The 18,834-nt window shown below is 38.7% G+C and overlaps 1 protein-coding gene across 1 annotated transcript; it reads left to right on the forward strand.

Moving 5' to 3' along the window:
* The first annotated feature begins 5,040 nt into the window (after positions 1-5,040).
* On the forward strand, positions 5,041-10,394 carry LOC143603365 (pumilio homolog 2-like). Its single transcript, XM_077080175.1, has 9 exons — positions 5,041-6,198; positions 7,159-8,387; positions 8,491-8,632; positions 8,726-8,833; positions 8,916-9,128; positions 9,217-9,327; positions 9,419-9,613; positions 9,705-9,879; positions 9,957-10,394. The coding sequence occupies exons 1-9, from the start codon at positions 5,593-5,595 to the stop codon at positions 9,992-9,994; spliced, it is 2,817 nt and encodes a 938-aa protein (XP_076936290.1). The 5' UTR covers positions 5,041-5,592; the 3' UTR covers positions 9,995-10,394.
* The last annotated feature ends 8,440 nt before the right edge of the window (positions 10,395-18,834 follow it).

The following is an 18,834-nucleotide window of genomic DNA, read 5'->3' on the forward strand; positions in this document are numbered from 1 at the left end:
ATGAGGGTCTGGTCCCTAACATCACAGATATTATGAGGGTCTGGTCCCTAACATCACAGATATTATAAGGGTCTGGTCCCTAACATCACAGATATTATAAGGGTCTGGTCCCTTGTTTTCGAATATTAGTAGGGTTCGATTCCCTCTTCGTTACCATACAACCATACATCATACCTCGAGTATTATTAGGGCTCGGTACCCTTTTCGTAACCATACAACCATACAACCGTCATTTCCTTCTTTTATTAACTTTATTACGTTCATACACATAAACATACATATCATACTTACCATATTTATACCGTTACAACCTGACAGTACGTGCAATATCCGAAGATCGTTCACGTACCATCAAGCAATCATTCTTACATATCACATATATCACATATGGCATACACTTATCACTTAGGATAAATGTATTAACAACACATCAAGTATGCACACAACCATACAACCATACATCATACCTCGAGTATTATTAGGGCTCGGTACCCTTTTCGTAACCATACAACCATACATCATTATTCCCTTCTTTTATTATCTCTATCACGTTCATACGCATAAGCATACATATCATATTTACCTTATACTTAACATTACAACCTGACTGTACGTGCAATATCCGAAGATCGTTCACGTACCATCAAGCAATCATTCTTACATAACACATATATCATATAGGGCATACACTTATCACTTAGGATAAACGTATTAACAACACATCAAGTATGCACACAGCCCCGAAAACATAACAAGGAATGGGGCTAGAAACTCACCTGAACTCTGCTTCTTTCTTCTGATAGCTGTAAATCCTTTCTTTAACTGAGCTCGGCTAACTGTACAAGTTACACGTATCAATACTCGCCTGACCTAATCTGGTGGCCTAGTATTAGCTTACTTTAACTTATCGCTTATAATTTATTTTCTAATCAAACTTGGCTTTAGGCGAAGTTAACCCTTAGGCGAACTTGGCTTCAGGCGAAGTTAAACCTTAGGCGAACTTGGCTTCAGGCGAAGTTAAACTTAGGCGAACTTGGCCGTAGGCGAAGTTATCCTTAGGCGAAGTTACGCTTGAAGGCGAAGTTACGCTTGAAGGCGAAGTTCATCAGGCGAACTTAATCTTGCAGGCGAAGTTATCGCGCTGCAGATCTGTTTGCCCATAACTCCTTCGTTTCTTAGCCAAATAACTCGATTTTGGTACCCACGGAATCGTATGATCGGCGCCTACAAATCCCAACCATCAAATCGGCCTAAAATCGACGTTTTAGGGGTCCGATTTGGGCAGTTTGGGTTTCGGGTCCGGTTAACCCATCCAATCCTAACCATTTTCAGTAATATTAGCTTTGTTGGATTAGTTATTACCTTACCAACTCAGATCTATCAACAAAATCTCGGGTCTCGGCTTCGAATCTTGATCGGTTGGAATGTGTGTGTTTTGAGTGTGTGAAGAAATAGATATAAAATGAAGATATTTTGGGGTTTTGGGGGTATTTATATCCCTGAAATCCCTTTCTCATTTAACCCATCTCAATTAATCCAAGTCCACAACCCGCATCCATTACCCAACACTAGCCCGATTCATACCAACTCCTATTCTGTTATTTATTTCCTGCTAACCCGAGTAAACTTTCCCTCTATTATTAAATAATATAATTAATACTATCTTGAAATTTCGGGATGTTACAGATTTAGTCTATCATATATTATATCTTTATATTTGTTTAACATATTTTTTTATATTTCACATTGTATTATTATTTAAAAATAAAAAAATTATTTATTTTAACTCGTGTTCTACACGGGTACCTAACCTAGTTATATAATATATGTGATTATATGCATATATCTAAATATATACCATGAAGGCAGAAGACCGCCCACCACCACAGCTGCAACTAACCACCAGCCAACTACCGCACCACCAATGCTAAAACTCGCCAGCCGTCACCGCATCGCCAACACTAAAACTTTCCGCACCACCGATTGTGTTCTTACTTCACAGTTAAACATTTGAGATCTGAATCCCGAAAAAATGAAATATGTGGGTTTGAAACGCATTTGTAGAGGGGTGATGGTAAACTCGCCATCATTGTTGGGGCCCATAGAGCGAACCCCCTGGGGTCAAAAGTAAGTCAAAATCGTTGGAGCTCACTATGTTGGTGTTTGTCGAAGGCTGGCGGCTGGAAAACGAACGAAGATTAGCAGGAGGGGGGGATCACTATTGAGAATGAAATTGAAATCGATTTGAGCTTATGCATTTTTTGATTAGCCAAGAACAAAGGCAAATTGTCATGGATTTATATAGGAATTAGATTTAAACTTGTTGATTACGAATTGGTTTAAATTAAAGATAATAAGTTTATCTCTAACTTTAAGATAACCCAAAGTTTGAACAAATTGATGGATAATTATGAGTTTTATGATTAGATGCAAGTTTAGTATCATAACTACATTATACATATCACCTAATTAAGAAGATTTGCGAAACAAGAAAATTGGATGAAAAACTTGTTAAATATGAAGTTCGAAAGTGAGTTGATGGTAGCTCCATCGCGCTACGCGCCAACACCAAGACCATCCCCATCATGCTACGCGACGGGCAAGTTACCCAGACTTTTCCATTTTGCTAGTTTTAGCCTCTATACCTTGATAAATGCAGTTTTCAGCCCGAAATAAGCGATTTTAGGATCGTTTAACATATTTAAATGCCTTAGCAATGTGAAATGAATTAAACACAAATAAATAATAGTAAAGAGAAATATGAATCATTTTAAAAACTTTTATGGCTTCCTTTACATGTTTAGGATTGAGTTATTCTACAAAGGCTCATAAAAATGAGAAGATTGAGAAACCATACTTGATTAACATGTGTCAAGTGAAGACCAAAGAAAAAATGACATAAAAGTAATAACATATATTTTCTCTCTTCATATGCAAACACATGTTAATTCCCCCTATCATTTTAAAGCGTTTATAACTTGTTTATATGATATATATATTTTTTAAAAAAAATCACCATAATAGCAAACATTTTTTTATCTTTAATTTGAGTATGACTTTGTTATATAAAAATTAAAACAAAAATTACACCTTTGGCGTCTTTTTACTTGTCATTGTGTCTTTTTATCATTATTGTATATTTCTATTTATCATTGAGTTTTTTTTTAAAACTAATAACACCGTGGTATAATCCTAATATGTAAATATAATGATATAAAACAATAAACTATCTAATACATAAAACATGATGATGAATACATGTTATGCAATAACTTGAAACATATAACACAATGACCTGAAACATAAAACACTATGGAAAATACATGTTATACAATGACCAAAACGTAATACACAATGAACATAGTACTCTTTTTCTTAAATTAAGTGAATGCCACATGTCAATCCTGAACAAAATACAATGAACGTTATACACAATGACTAAAACATAATGATGAATAGAAAGACACAATGACGAACAAAAAAGATGATGAGTCCAAAGACACAATGATGTAATTTTTGTTTTAAATTTATCTTTAATATAAATACCAATTGAAAAACACAATGACCGGGATCTATAACACAACAAATAAAAAACCCAATTGAAAAGCACAATGGCCGATCAAAACACAATGTATAAAAAATCCACTACTTTTTGTATTTTTATATAACATTATGATACTCATATTAAATATAAAAAACACTTGTTATTATGGAGATTTTTTTTAGATAAAAATTGTCGTTTGAAAAGATTATGAACGCTTTAAAATAAGAAGGAATTGACATGTGTCTTATATGTGAAGAACGAAAGTCAAGAAATATATATTATTCCTTTTATGCGTATTTCTTCATTTTATACTCTTAAATTAATTACAACTATTTAAATACTTCTCATTTTTTTTTTTTGACATTTCTTCCTATATGTTTCATGGGGAGTACTTGCGTGTGAAGAAGTGTACGTGTTTCCCAACAAAATTTCTTAAGTTCGTTAATTGCAACTTAATATGTGCAGTAAATGAACTTTTGGTACCTTGATGTGGGGTAACTTATTTTGTTTGATCATTAGAAAAATAAAACTATTAATTTATGTAGTATGCTTATGGAAAGAAAAAAAAAACATGAGATTGCTCTATAATTGTCGTCTTAAAACATTTGATTTTTAGAGGTACCTATATCATGTGACATAAATTACAAAGGTTATTTGAACATTCATAAGCAAAGGTTTTGTCCAATCAATTGTGGGTTCATATACTAAACACTTATTTAAAACCATACATCAAAACAAATACGACCAATTTATTATTGTAATCACAAAAGGTATGAATATGTTTTAGGTTGAAAAACTCTAACTTAGAAACAGCCGTTACGATTTTGATGGAGTGAAAATTTCATTAGAAAGGAGGTAGTGTTCTTGTTCCTTATTATTTGCTAACTTAAAAATCATAATTTAAACATACATCATTCACAATTTTTAGTTTTTTTTCTTAAATAATACATTTATCAATCACATAGGCATAAATATAAGTTCATATGAATATTATTTTATTTTCACATAAAAATAAAATAATATTTTTATATGTAAGAGTCTTAAAATCTTACTTTTAAAATTTTTTATAACAGTAAGAGTTCGTTAGTTTTTAAATCACAAGATACAAAAGTACTTTAATAATCAGTAAAATCATGTAAAACACAGTTTATTACGAACAAACAACTTTTAAACAGCAGTAAAAGGAATATATTTTTGGTTGATCAAGTGATAATATATTAATTCTTTACTAAAACTATATATATAAAAACGCAAAAACAGTAATCTATTTTGAACCATTCCAACATCTTAATAAATCAAACTTAGAAACATACCATGTGTCCCTTACCCATTTCTCAAAAAGATATGATCAATCAAACCCTGCCAAAACTTTACTTATTTTCATCACTTGTTTCAAATAAATTTCAGGCCATACAAAATCCCTTTTATACAATAGTTTTAACTTTCAAAAAATAATAAAAAACAAGAAAATAAATAAAACCTAAGTTTACTGTATATAATCTCACCACTTCAGTGAGTAGTTGAAAACAAAACCCTAAAAGGGTTCTTTCAAATAACAAATTCGCCGCCAGATCGATCTCTTTCACTTCTTGCCATTAGTTATCTATATACATGTAACCCTAACAAACCTTTGTCACCACCATCTCTCTTTATTCAGCTCTAATTTCTTGTTTTATGGCAACCCTTCTGCTAAAGCCTGCTGATTTTGCAATCCAATGTGAAAACAGTTGAAATTTGTTGCTAAAGATTGTTTCTTTTCTTTTTATTGTCTGATCATCTATGAATTTGGTCTTTATGCTATAAAGTTTCGATCTTGATGAGCTTCAAGAGCTGATGAAGATTCTTACCCTTGTTATGTCTAAATTTGTTGATTTCACTTTTGTTTACAAGGTTTTTTGTTTTTAGGGTTTGTGTTGTGTGAGTGATTAAAGATTGGATTTTTATTGTGTAAGATGTCAAATTTCTTTGTGTAATCATTTGGGTTTTCTTTTTTATGTTCTTGGTTTTCATTTTCTTGATATAGATTGCATAGTTTTATAATTAAAAAGATGTTATCTGAATTGGGTAGACGACCGATGATCGGTAGTGGTGGTGAGGGTTCCTTTGGGGATGAATTGGAAAAGGAGATAGGGTTGTTGCTCCGTGAACAACGGCGTGAGGCCGATGATCGGGAAAAAGAGCTAAACATGTATAGAAGCGGTTCGGCACCGCCTACTGTAGAGGGTTCGTTAAGTGCAGTTGGTGGTTTGTTTAACAATAACCATGGTCAAAGTCAAACCAATGGTTTAGCTGAAGATGAACTTAGGGCTGACCCTGCTTACATATCTTATTATTATTCGAACACGAATCTAAACCCTAGGTTACCACCACCACTGTTGTCGAAAGAGGATTGGCGGTTTACGCAGCGGTTGCAGGGCGGTGGTGGGTCGGGTTTGGGTGGGATTGGAGATAGGAGGAAGTCGAATAGGAGTGATGGCGGTGGTGGCGTGTCGCTTTTTTCTATGCCACCTGGTTTTAACTCGAAAAAACAGGATAATGAGAATTTGGAGGCTGAGAAAGTTAAGGGTTCTGCTGAGTGGGGTGGTGATGGATTGATCGGTTTGCCTGGTTTAGGTTTAGGTAGCAAACAGAAGAGTCTTGCTGAAATTTTTCAGGTAGTTATTATTACTGATATGTCATAAAATGATGTTTTGGTTGTTAAATTGGTATTTAGAGTTATGATTGTAGTTAGTTAGAACAAATAAATTTCTGTCTTGCTGGTTCTGATTTTTAAAAAGCTACGCTTTAAGTTTTCTTGTTCGTTACAGGAAAGTTTTTTACAAATGATTTGGTGTTCTTTGGATAGGCAAGATGTAAACTTTAAGCTCCATTGTTTTCTTGATGATTATTTTACGAATTATGATAGTTAATTAAGAAAATGTTTAAGGCAGTTAAGATGATGTGTTCTTTTTTTCTTTCCGTATCCAAACTTGTAATTCTGTTAAAATCTTATACAAATATTTGGTGTTCTTTTGGGTACTTTTAGTTGTATCCCAATTTTTTAATTCTGTTAAAAAGTTTTGTACAAATGAGTTGGTGATCGTTTGGGTAGCAAGATGTAAACTTAAAAGCTCTGTTTGTTTCCTTGATGGTTCTTTCTTGAAATAGGCAGTTAATTAAGAAAACATTCAAGTTATTAAGATGATAAATGATTCTTTCTTTCTTTTTTCTTTTTCTTTTTTTTTTCAATCTTTTCTTTGTTTTTTTTTGTATCCGAACTTTGCATTTCTGTTAAAATTGTTTACAAATGATTTGGTGTTCTTTTGGGTGGCAAGATAGTTCTATAGTTTTTTTTTAGGATATTTAATTAAGAAAACATTTAAGGTAGTTAACATGCTATGGATGGTACTTTTTTTGTATCTAAATTTGATAAGTCTGTTGAAATTTTATACAAGTGATTTGGTGTTCTTTTGTGTAGCAAGATGTAAACTTTAAGTTCCATTGGTTTCTTGATGATTCTTTCTTGAATTGAGGTAGTCAGTTAAGAAAATATTTAAACTAGTTAAGATGGTACTTTTTTATATCACAATTTTGTAATCCTGTTAAAATTACTAAAAATGTAACCTTTTATGCAGGATGATTTGAGCCGTTCAACCCCACCTTCAGGACATCCTTCACGACCAGCAAGTCGTACTGCTTTTGAAAACAGTGATGAAACCCTAGGCCCCACCGATGCTGAGCTGGCTCAACCACATGGTGCGAAAGGCCCACCAACATCATACTCTTATGCTGCTGTTTTAGGTGCTTCTTTATCAAGAAGCACAACCCCTGACCCGCAACACATTGCTCGGGTCCCGAGCCCGGTTCCCACCCCAATTGGGAACGGGCGAGTCAACCCGTCAGATCGAAGAAATCCCAACAGCCCGGGTTTATTTAACGGACCGACTTCTCACCCAAAAGATCCAGCTGATTTGGTGACTGCACTGTCGGGTATGAATTTGTCAAATGGGGTCATGGGGGAAGAGTCAAACCTGACCCAGTTTGACCAAAATAATATGCTGCAGGGTCAGAAAAATAATAAAAACAGCTTGTACTTTGACGGGTCTTCGAGTAACTTACAATCTCAATACCAGCATAATAATGGCAGTGCACATTCTTATTCGACCAACAAAGGGTCAAACGGGCAGCATTCTATCAACTCACCACAAATGATGTCTAGTCAACACGGAAGCGGCTTGAATCTGCCGCCACTTTTTGAAACCGCCGCCGCAGCTTCTGTCATGGGCTACCCTGGAATGGAATCAAGATTTGGTTTGGATTCACCAAACATGAGCAGAATCATGAACCAAATGTCGGGATCTTTTATGGACCCTGTGTATCTTCAGTACTTGAGGTCAACTGAATATGCTGCTCAAATTGCCGCCCTGAACGACCCCACCATTGACCGGAGCAACTCTCTTAATAATTCATATGAAGACTTGCTTCAAAAAGTGTATCTTGGACCTTTATTGTCGCCACAAAAGTCGCAATACGGTGGTGTGCCGTATGCATCCGGTAGTCCTCACCACCATGGGTATTATGGAAACCCTGCATTTGGAGTCGGGCTGTCGTATTCGGGAAGCCCGTTAGCAAACCCACTTCCTAACTCTCCTGGTGGGCCCGGTAGCCCAATTAGGCTCGGTGAACTCAACACACGGTTTTCTCCCCAAATGAGAAGTTTAGGTGGCGGTAGTGGTGCAATGGGACATTGGCATTTAGATGGCGGAGATAATAACTTTGCATCTTCTTTGCTAGAAGAGTTTAAGAGCAATAAAACCAAAAGTTTTGAGCTTTCTGAAATTAACGGTCATGTTGTCGAATTTAGGTATGCGGATACAAAATCATAATATCTTTTTGGCTTTTGCTAAAAATAACGTCTTTTTACTAAATGCATGATATCTAATTTGTTGTTACTTTCTTATCATCAGTGCGGATCAGTATGGTAGCCGCTTTATCCAACAGAAACTAGAAACCGCTACAACGGAAGACAAAAACATGGTTTTTAAGGAGATTTTTCCTCAAGCTTTGACTTTAATGACTGATGTTTTTGGAAATTATGTGATTCAGAAGGTGGTATCAACAACTTATCTTGTATTATCCAAAATAAAGTTTCTGCTATTTTTGCAACTTTTAACGGTTTTTTGGTTCTTTATTTGTTTTCAGTTCTTTGAGCATGGAATGTCAGCTCAGCGAAGAGAGTTGGCTGAAAAGCTGTTGGGCCATGTTTTGTCTCTTAGTCTTCAAATGTATGGCTGTCGAGTTATACAGAAGGTAATAACATGGGTTATTTAGCATCACTTTAGCAAAACTTATGTTTCAAGATTACTGATTTTTAATTTCCATAATGTTTTAGGCGATTGAAGTTGTTGACTTGGACCAAAAGATCAAGATGGTGGAAGAACTCGATGGGCATATTATGCGCTGTGTACGCGATCAAAACGGCAATCATGTTATTCAAAAATGTATTGAGTGTGTTCCTGAAGAGCATATTCAGTTTATTATCACAACTTTCTTTGATCAAGTTGTGGTCCTTTCAACCCATCCATATGGTTGTCGTGTCATACAGGTACTGTAACACTTACCGAAAATGAAAATTTGACTACTTTCAAAGTACATGACTTGAATTTACAAATTTATCCTTGGCAATCTTTCAGAGGGTGCTTGAGCATTGTGTGGATCCTAAAACTCAAAGCAAGGTTATGGATGAAATCCTTGCATGTGTAAGCATGCTGGCACAAGATCAGTATGGAAATTATGTTGTTCAGGTTTGTAATCAGTGACTGTATCTTAATTTACTTGTTTGACTTTTATTTTTGACTAATGATTGTTTGATCCTTTGGTCACATTTGTGAGCAGCATGTATTGGAACATGGAAAGCCACATGAGCGATCAATAATAATTCAAGAGTTGGCCCCTAAGATCGTTCAAATGAGTCAACAGAAGTTTGCATCAAACGTGGTTGAAAAATGCTTGACTTTTGGTGATGCTAGTGAACGCCAGCTCCTCGTTCATGAGATGCTTGGTACTACTGACGAAAACGAGCCCCTTCAGGTTTCTTTTTATCTTTTGTTTTATTATTTTGCTATTATTTTTTCATCATAATTGACGCTTATTTTGGTTTGGTATGCGTGCATTTATTCAGGCAATGATGAAAGATCAGTTTGCAAATTATGTGGTGCAAAAAGTACTTGAAACTTGTAGCGATCAAGAACGTGAACATATATTGTCGCGAATTAAGGTTCATTTGAACGCGCTTAAGAAATACACTTATGGAAAACATATTGTTGCGCGTGTAGAGAAACTTGTTGCTGCTGGAGGTATGCGCATATCCACATATAACTCGTGTTATATTTAACGTTGTTTAAAGATACTGATGGTGTTTTGTTGGGTGCAGAAAGGAGAATTGCTGCACAGTCAGCATATGCTGCATAGGAAGATGACGAACGAAAGTTGTACAGTTAACGAAGGAAGGCTAGTTTGAGCTACCCTTTTTCCTGTTTATCTTTCCTAGTAGCAAATAAAGTTTGGTTTGACTTGGAGAACTGTAAATTCTGTAGTGGTTAAAAGTTTATACGTAGAGTTACTTTTTATCATAAGAAAGAATGTTGAGGGTGGCTAGTGGCGGTTGCACCTGTGGCGGTATGTAAAGGGAAAGGTGAGGGAGGAGAAGGTAATAGTTCTGTGACTTGACTGTACAAAAATGAAGCTCTTATTTATCAGCAGAGCTTGAGAGTCGTTGATGTTTTTAGGCAAGAGAGTTGAGTTGGTTATGCTATGTTATGCTGTTCTGTTTAAACAATTTTCGTATAATTTATGTTTCAGTTTCTTGTTTCAAGTAGTGGATATGCTGCATGTAGGCTATGAGCCTGTGATGCATTTGGGTCGGGCACGGGTCGGGTACCAGGGTGGGTATCACGGGCGGATCTTAGTGTGGGCCAAGCCGGGCCCTGGCCCACTCGGCTTTTTCACTCATTATTATAATTTAAAAAAAAAGTGTATTGAGCTCGGCCCATTTATTGTTCAAGATTTTTTGGCCCACTCATGTTATGCGTTGTGTTCAAGATTTGTCACTAGTGGCCAGTGGGTGGAGTAGTGGGTATATGAAATTATAGTTGGTTTTGGAAAACTTCACGGATTTGGAATTAGGCGATATCTTACTGAATTCTTTTACTGAAATGTTTTATTTCTTTTTTTTAATAGTTTTAAGCAATTTTTTTATTTGAATATTTTAATATATTTCTTAATCTAAGGGGTGTTTGGGTGAGGTTTTAAAAACTGTTTATTTGATTTTTAAAAAACAAAAATTGTGGTAAAGGTTCAGTTTAAAGCTTGAAAAGCTTCAAATCAAAGCTTTTCAGAATTTTGCTTTTACTTTTTAAAAAATAAATAAGCAATTTTAATAAGCTCAACCAAACATCCCCTAAATAAGTACAATGAAAATTATATGTTGAATTTGTTAAAAACTATTTAATTGTCATGCTACGCGGTGTGGACGTAATATTTTTTTCGCACCTGTGGTCATTTACAGATGCATTTTGAAACGTTGATACAATGGGAGTGTTTTTAAAATTTTGTAACCTAAAAATAGGAGAAATAAAATGTTCGGAAGCTTCTTAGTTCAAACAATAATAAAAAACTTTACCGAAAGAAACAATAAAACAGGTTGGGAAAATCAAAACTAAAATAACTTAGATTTAAAAAACACCAATAAGAAGCTAGAAAAAATAAAAATCTGCAGATCTTAAGGATAAATCCCGGGTAAATGTTGCCACAGTTCTTGTTCTTTCAGATCGTCCATGGAAGCTTCTTAGTTCAAAAACATCTATTACTCTTTTATACAGACAAAATCTAAAAATTCAAAAAAAGAGTTGGTCTAATCAAAACGTGAAATGTGGCAAAACGTCCAAAACAACCAATTACGATCCAGAATTGTTCACCTCAATTTGATGTTACAATTATAGAATAAGTGTCATTGTACACTTGTACTTCAAATTTTAGGATCTCAAGCAACGTACATCTTAACATGTAATAGTTAATGGCTTAACTAAATGGGTATTTCTAGCAAATTCTATGGATAGGTGACAACTTTATATTTCACCTATTGTTACCCCTAATTGAACACCCTGAGTCTATGGTGTCCTAGAGGTTGGATTTACTCATGCATCATAGTTATTAAATATTAAGAAACTTTATTAATAACGCAACATAAACACTAACGATCTTGTACCATACACATAACAATCATAAAATTGTCCGAACATAACCAAAATACCATGAATGAAGAAAGGTATGTGACAAAGTAGTGATTGCGAGGCCCTAATTCATGACTGAGGGGACACCAAAGAACTCTGCCCTTCCATCCCTTGATAGATAGAGAGGGAGGGAAGAGCTTTTGGTTTTTCATGTTGTCCAAGAGTTGAACAATGAAAATAGATGGGGAGTGTTTGATCGAATTGATCGGGTCTTGTAGGAACAAACTTCAAGTCTACCATGTAACATCTCGGATTTTTCATATTTGTATTCGTTTAAGTTTAAACCGATTCAAGAACGTAATTTGAATCTTTCGAACCATTTAAAACTTGTATTTATTGGTATTTAACTTGGTTTAACTTATTTTATAATTTTATAACTTTCAATTATGCTAAATAGCCATTAGAAACCTTTAAAATCGCTTAAAACGGCTAAAAATCGCATTTTCGGGAACTACATGGACTAGTTTTGCCAATTCTTTCCTATTTTCGATTAAATTAACGAAAATTAAGCTCCAAAATATATCAATTAATTTTATAAAACATTACACTTTCGATTTATTGCTGTCTAGACCGAAATCTTTAAGTTATTATATCTGATTTTGTCATTAATTGATTATTCGGTTTCCTAAAATAGCTATTTCCTAATAAACAAGTCTTAACCCTTAATACTTAAACAAGGCATATCATAAAACCCTATATTATTACTTCAATACCAGCCCCCATAGCTACAATCCACAAAATTCCTTTCCCCATTGTCGGTTTTTTCAAGAATTTATCAAGTTCGTATTGCTGCGTTGGCTTTCAAGCTTCAAGACCCTTTGACCTCGATTATCTCTTGTTCCATTCATAGTTCGGGTAAGTTGTCTTCTTCAATATTGTAGAATTTTATCTGTAGAACAAAATACCTTAATAAATTTTGCCGATTGAGGGAGTCTCGGTGGTCAATTGGACTCAAACCCGTGTAAGGGCATAATAATCAACAACTTTGACCAATCAATTTCTCATGCTTCTGGTCAGAAGTCATAACCACCGTTCGGTCCAGAAGACTTTTATTTTCGTAACGAGATTTTAAGGATACTGACCAAAACCCGACTTCCGACTTGCTGTTCGGATTCTGGTCAGTATCAGCTCGCTTAAATCTTTAATTTAACATAACAGGAGTTCTAGACGTCCGTTTGAACTTATTCCAGCGAAAACGAGTTCGTTTTTACCTATATTATCATATCTCAAAGTTTAAGATTCTGATTGTTTATCTCGTTTGACGCGTAGTGGACGACTCGCTTATTCGTTAACTCGTTTATTCGTATTTATATTCGTTTGCCTTTAATCTAATATGAGTTTTGTCATTCCCCTATTTTACTAAGTTTTTTAAACATTTTGGGGATATATGCGTACTTCATGTAAGAGGGACAAAATGGTAATCGTTATCCACTTGGGGAGACGCCGTAAAATTTAATGAAATCACCTCCGGACGACCTTCCAATTCATCTCAGGCTACAGTCTCCGGCGACACAGTTAATTTCAATTGATATGAAATCATTACAATTGAATGGCCATCCCAACCGTCCATTACCACACTTTCCTTTAGAAATCAATTTGTATCTTCAATCATCACATTCAGTCCAGTCGGTCCTATCGATTAACTGATCATCTTCATCTTCACACACAAGAAAGAACCCATTGACAATGGCAATACAAATTCGTCATCCCTAATCTCAAACCAGATCTCACCGCGTGCAAGTTCTCCGGCACGATCGACATCCGCCTTGAAATCCTTGCCAATACAAAATTCGTCGTCCTCAGTTCCGCCGACCTCCAAATTGATTCCAAATTCGTCCGCTTTCAATCTTGTTCAAAGGTATTATTATTATTGATGATTTTAGGGATTTGAGGCTGTGAACGTTGTACAATTGGTAGAAAATGAGGTTTTGTGTTGGAGTTCGGTGAGAATTTGCCTCATGATTCAGGTGCTTCTCTGTTTATTAGGTTTGATGGCACCTTCAATGATCAAATGAAAGGACTTTACAGAAGGTAAATGTTTTATTTCTTAGGTTTGATGAGTGTTATATTTTGGATGAATGATTAATTCATAATTCATAAGCTAAGTAGCATGGGACATATTTCTTTACGGGGAGTATGTTTCTTTTATATTGTTTTTTATTTTTGTCGAGACACGAAATGAATCTTACCTGATCCATGACGATGTTTACACGGATTTTCGAGATGAACGAACCACGTCTTGATCTTCTTCTTCTTCTTCGGCGGCGCCGGCGACCTGCAACGTCGAGACCTGCGATGGTTTCGGGAGTGTGGAGGCGACTGCTAAGATATCCTGAGGATTTCTTGTTCACAGACACAAAAAGTGGTGGTGGCTCTTATTGAGCATGACCATGATAAGGAGGTGGAGACCTCCTTATATAGAGTCTCATGGCCACCATCATGGTACCCTAATGGGCCTAGCCCAGTTAGGGTTACCTCCACAAAACCCCCTCGGCCCAATAACATTGTATTAGTCCATGCGATAAAATAGGCCAAACATAATAGATTTAGGGTCGTAGAACCGGGTTTTAGTACCATACCCCTACAAGCCCCCCCAAGTCCAGTGTTGCTCCTGGGCGCGCAAGCGTCTAGGTGGAGCGCTGGACTTTATAAGGTGTGAGGCGGTTTTTTCCCCTTTTCTTTGGCCTTGTCTTTATTGTCTGAGTTTTGAGAGGCTTTCTTCATGATGGTGACATGTTGTAATAAAAGCCTGCGCGCGAGACGACTTACGAGCTATAATAATAATGAAGCTCGCGCGTGAGGCGACTTACGAGCTATAATAATAATGGAGCTGGCGCGAGAAGCGACTTACGAGTTATAATAATAATGAAGCCGGCGCGAGAAGCGACTTACGAGCTAAAATAATAATAATGCCTGCGCGCGAGAGGCGTCTTACGAGCTGTAGCATAATAAAGCCTGCGCGTGAGGCGTCTTACGAGCTAAGAATAATAAAAGCCTGCGCGCGAGAGGCGTCTTATGAGCTTTGAGAATAATAATTGAGCTGGCGCGTGAGGCGACTTACGAGCTGTGAAAGTAATAAAGCTTGCGCGCGAGAGGCGTCTTATGAGCTTTGAAAATAATAATTGAGCTGGCGCGTGAGGCGACTTACGAGCTGTGAAAGTAATAAAGCTTGCGCGCGAGAGGCGTCTTATGAGCTATAAGAATAATAATTGAGCTGGCGCGTGAGGCGACTTACGAGATGTGAAAGTAATAAAACTGGCGCGTGCGGCGTCTTATGAGCTATAAGAATAATAATTGAGCTGGCGCGTAAGGCGACTTACGAGCTGTGAAAGTAATAAAACTGGCGCGTGCGGCGACTTACGAGCCTGTAGAATAATGAGAGCCTGCGCGCATGGCGACTTACGAGCTGTAATAATAAAGAAGCTGGCGCGCGAGGCGACTTACGAGCTGTAATAATAAAGAAGCTGGCGCGCGAGGCGACTTACGAGCTTGTAGAATAATGAAGCTGGCGCGTGAGGCGGCTTACAAGCTGTAAAATAATAAAGAAGCTGGCGCGCGAGGCGACTTACGAGCTTGTAGAATAATGAAGCTGGCGCGCAAGGCGACTTACGAGCTTGTAGAATAATGAAGCTGGCGCGTGAGGCGGCTTACGAGCTTGTAGAATAATGAAGCTGGCGCGCAAGGCGACTTACGAGCTATAATAATAGAGCCTGCGCGAGTGGCGACTTACGAGCTAAGAATAATAAAGCCTGCGCGCGAGAGGCGTCTTACGAGCTGAGAATAATAAAGCCAGCGCGTGAGGCGACTTACGGGCTGTAAGAATAATAACAGCTTGCGCGCGAGGCGTCTTATGAGCTGTGAATAATAAAGCCAGCGCGTGAGGCGACTTACGGGCTGTAAGAATAATAACAGCTTGCGCGCGAGGCGTCTTATGAGCTGTGTGAATAATAAAGGCCTGCGCGTGAGGCGACTTACGGGCCGTAAGGATAATAACAGCTTGCGCGCGAGGCGTCTTATGAGCTGTGTGAATAATAAAAGCCAGCGCGTGAGGCGACTTACGGGCTGTAAGAATAATAACAGCTTGCGCGCGAGGCGTCTTATGAGCTGTGAATAATAAAGCCAGCGCGTGAGGCGACTTACGGGCTGTAAGAATAATAACAGCTTGCGCGCGAGGCGTCTTATGAGCTGTGTGAATAATAAAGGCCTGCGCGTAAGGCGACTTACGGGCCGTAAGAATAATAACAGCTTGCGCGCGAGGCGTCTTATGAGCTGTGTGAATAATAAAAGAGCCTGCGCGTGAGGCGACTTACGGGCCGTAAGAATAATAACAGCTTGCGCGCGAGGCGTCTTATGAGCTGTGAATAATAAAGGCCTGCGCGTGAGGCGACTTACGGACCGTAAGAATAATAACAGCTTGCGCGCGAGGCGTCTTATGAGCTGTGTGAATAATAAAGCCAGCGCGTGAGGCGACTTACGGGCTGTAAGAATAATAACAGCTTGCGCGCGAGGCGTCTTATGAGCTGTGAATAATAAAGCCAGCGCGTGAGGCGACTTACGGGCTGTAAGAATAATAACAGCTTGCGCGCTAGGCGTCTTATGAGCTGTGAATAATAAAGGCCTGCGCGTGAGGCGATTTACGGGCTGTAAGAATAACAACAGCTTGCGCGCGAGGCGTCTTATGAGCTGTGTGAATAATAAAGCCAGCGCGTGAGGCGACTTACGGGCTACTTTATGTCACGCGCCACGTGCAGATGTTGCATGCACGTGCGCGTAGACTTTGGTTTTGTGTTATGCGCCACGCGCAGATGTTGCGTGCGCGTGCGTGTAGACTGTGACATGTGCGAGCATGTGATGCGTAAGCATGTGATGCCTAAGCATGTGTAATATGCGTGAACATATGTGATGCGTGATCATATGGTATGAGGATTCCCAACCCCTAAGTTTGGCGTGTAGCCATATGGGATCTTAGGAGGATTCCCAACCTTGAAGTTTGGCGCGTAGCCATATGGGATATTAGGGGGATTCCCAACCTTGAAGTTTGGCGCGTAGCCATATGGGATATTAGGAGGATTCCCAACCTTGAAGCTTGGCGCGTAGCCATATGGGATATTAGGAGGATTCCCAACCTTGAAGTTTGGCGCGTAGCCATATGGGATATTAGGAGGATTCCCAACCTTGGCGCGTAGCCATATGGGATATTAGGAGGATTCCCAACCTTGAAGTTTGGCGCGTAGCCATATGGGATATTAGGAGGATTCCCAACCTTGGCGCGTAGCCATATGGGATATTAGGAGGATTCCCAACCTTGAAGTTTGGCGCGTAGCCATATGGGATATTAGGAGGATTCCCAACCTTGATGTTTGGCGCGTAGCCATATGGGATATTAGGAGGATTCCCAACCTTGGCGCGTAGCCATATGGGATATTAGGAGGATTCCCAACCTTGGCGCGTAGCCATATGGGATATTAGGAGGATTCCCAACCTTGGCGCGTAACCATATGGGATATTAGGAGGATTCCCAACCTTGAAGTTTGGCGCGTAGCCATATGGGATATTAGGAGGATTCCCAACCTTGAAGCTTGGCGCGTAGCCATATGGGATATTAGGAGGATTCCCAACCTTGAAGCTTGGCGCGTAGCCATATGGGATATTAGGAGGATTCCCAACCTTGAAGCTTGGCGCGTAGCCATATGGGATATTAGGAGGATTCCCAACCTTGAAGCTTGGCGCGTAGCCATATGGGATATTAGGAGGATTCCCAACCTTGAAGCTTGGCGCGTAGCCATATGGGATATTAGGAGGATTCCCAACCTTGGCGCGTAGCCATATGGGATATTAGGAGGATTCCCAACCTTGAAGTTTGGCGCGTAGCCATATGGGATATTAGGAGGATTCCCAACCTTGAAGTTTGGCGCGTAGCCATATGGGATATTAGGAGGATTCCCAACCTTGGCGCGTAGCCATATGGGATATTAGGAGGATTCCCAACCTTGAAGTTTGGCGCGTAGCCATATGGGATATTAGGAGGATTCCCAACCTTGGCGCGTAGCCATATGGGATATTAGGAGGATTCCCAACCTTGAAGTTTGGCGCGTAGCCATATGGGATATTAGGAGGATTCCCAACCTTGAAGTTTTGGCGCGTAGCCTGATGCGCGCATGCACGGCGATAGAGTGGTGACTCGCAAGTGCGTGTGCATGGCGGAGGTCTCTTGCGCAAAACCCAGATGGTGGTTTCCGCGGCGGCACATGCACGGCTGCGGAGTGAGAACCCCCGGGCGTGCGTACATGGCGGCGGAAGTCTAGTAACTTCTGGATCTGCAATTTAAGAGTCAGATCTGCAACTTTAGACCTAAAATCCAGGTCTGTAATCTAGACCTAGATCTGTAAATCAGAACTGGACAGATCTGAAGATTCGGAGCAGATTTAAAACCATCACAGATTCGGAGATCCTGAATCACAGATTCACAGATTCGGAGATCTGATCATTCGAATCACGGATTTTCCTTCTTGCCAAGATCTGGAAGCCTCTTTTTAGATCTATGGATCTTTTTGAGCTTTAAATAGAACAAGCTTTGAAGCCTTTTTCTGTAAACTTCCAGATCTGCGTTTTTCTTGGGAGAGATCTGACAGCCGAGATGAAGATCGAAGGGCAGTTCGTTGCCGTCCCACGGATGGCGCCAATGTCGAGACACGAAATGAATCTTACCTGATCCATGACGATGTTTCCACGGATTTTCGAGATGAACGAACCACGTCTTGATCTTCTTCTTCTTCTTCGGCGGCGCCGGCGACCTGCAACGTCGAGACCTGCGATGGTTTCGGGAGTGTGGAGGCGACTGCTAAGATATCCTGAGGATTTCTTGTTCACAGACACAAAAAGTGGTGGTGGCTCTTATTGAGCATGACCATGATAAGGAGGTGGAGACCTCCTTATATAGAGTCTCATGGCCACCATCATGGTACCCTAATGGGCCTAGCCCAGTTAGGGTTACCTCCACAAAACCCCCTCGGCCCAATA

Source organism: Bidens hawaiensis, unplaced genomic scaffold (genome assembly GCF_021521415.1).
Source record: "Bidens hawaiensis isolate Kalapana, Puna unplaced genomic scaffold, B.hawaiensis_p1.1 tig00061428_1, whole genome shotgun sequence".
Taxonomy (NCBI): Eukaryota; Viridiplantae; Streptophyta; class Magnoliopsida; order Asterales; family Asteraceae; genus Bidens; species Bidens hawaiensis.

Coding starts and splice junctions, on each gene's coding strand:
- LOC143603365 (XM_077080175.1), top strand. CDS start 5,593: ATGTTATCTGAATTGGGTAGACGACCGATGATCGGTAGTGGTGGTGAG. Junction 8,633..8,725: donor GAAATTATGTGATTCAGAAG/GTGGTATCAACA, acceptor ATTTGTTTTCAG/TTCTTTGAGCATGGAATGTC. Junction 9,129..9,216: donor ATGGTTGTCGTGTCATACAG/GTACTGTAACAC, acceptor GCAATCTTTCAG/AGGGTGCTTGAGCATTGTGT.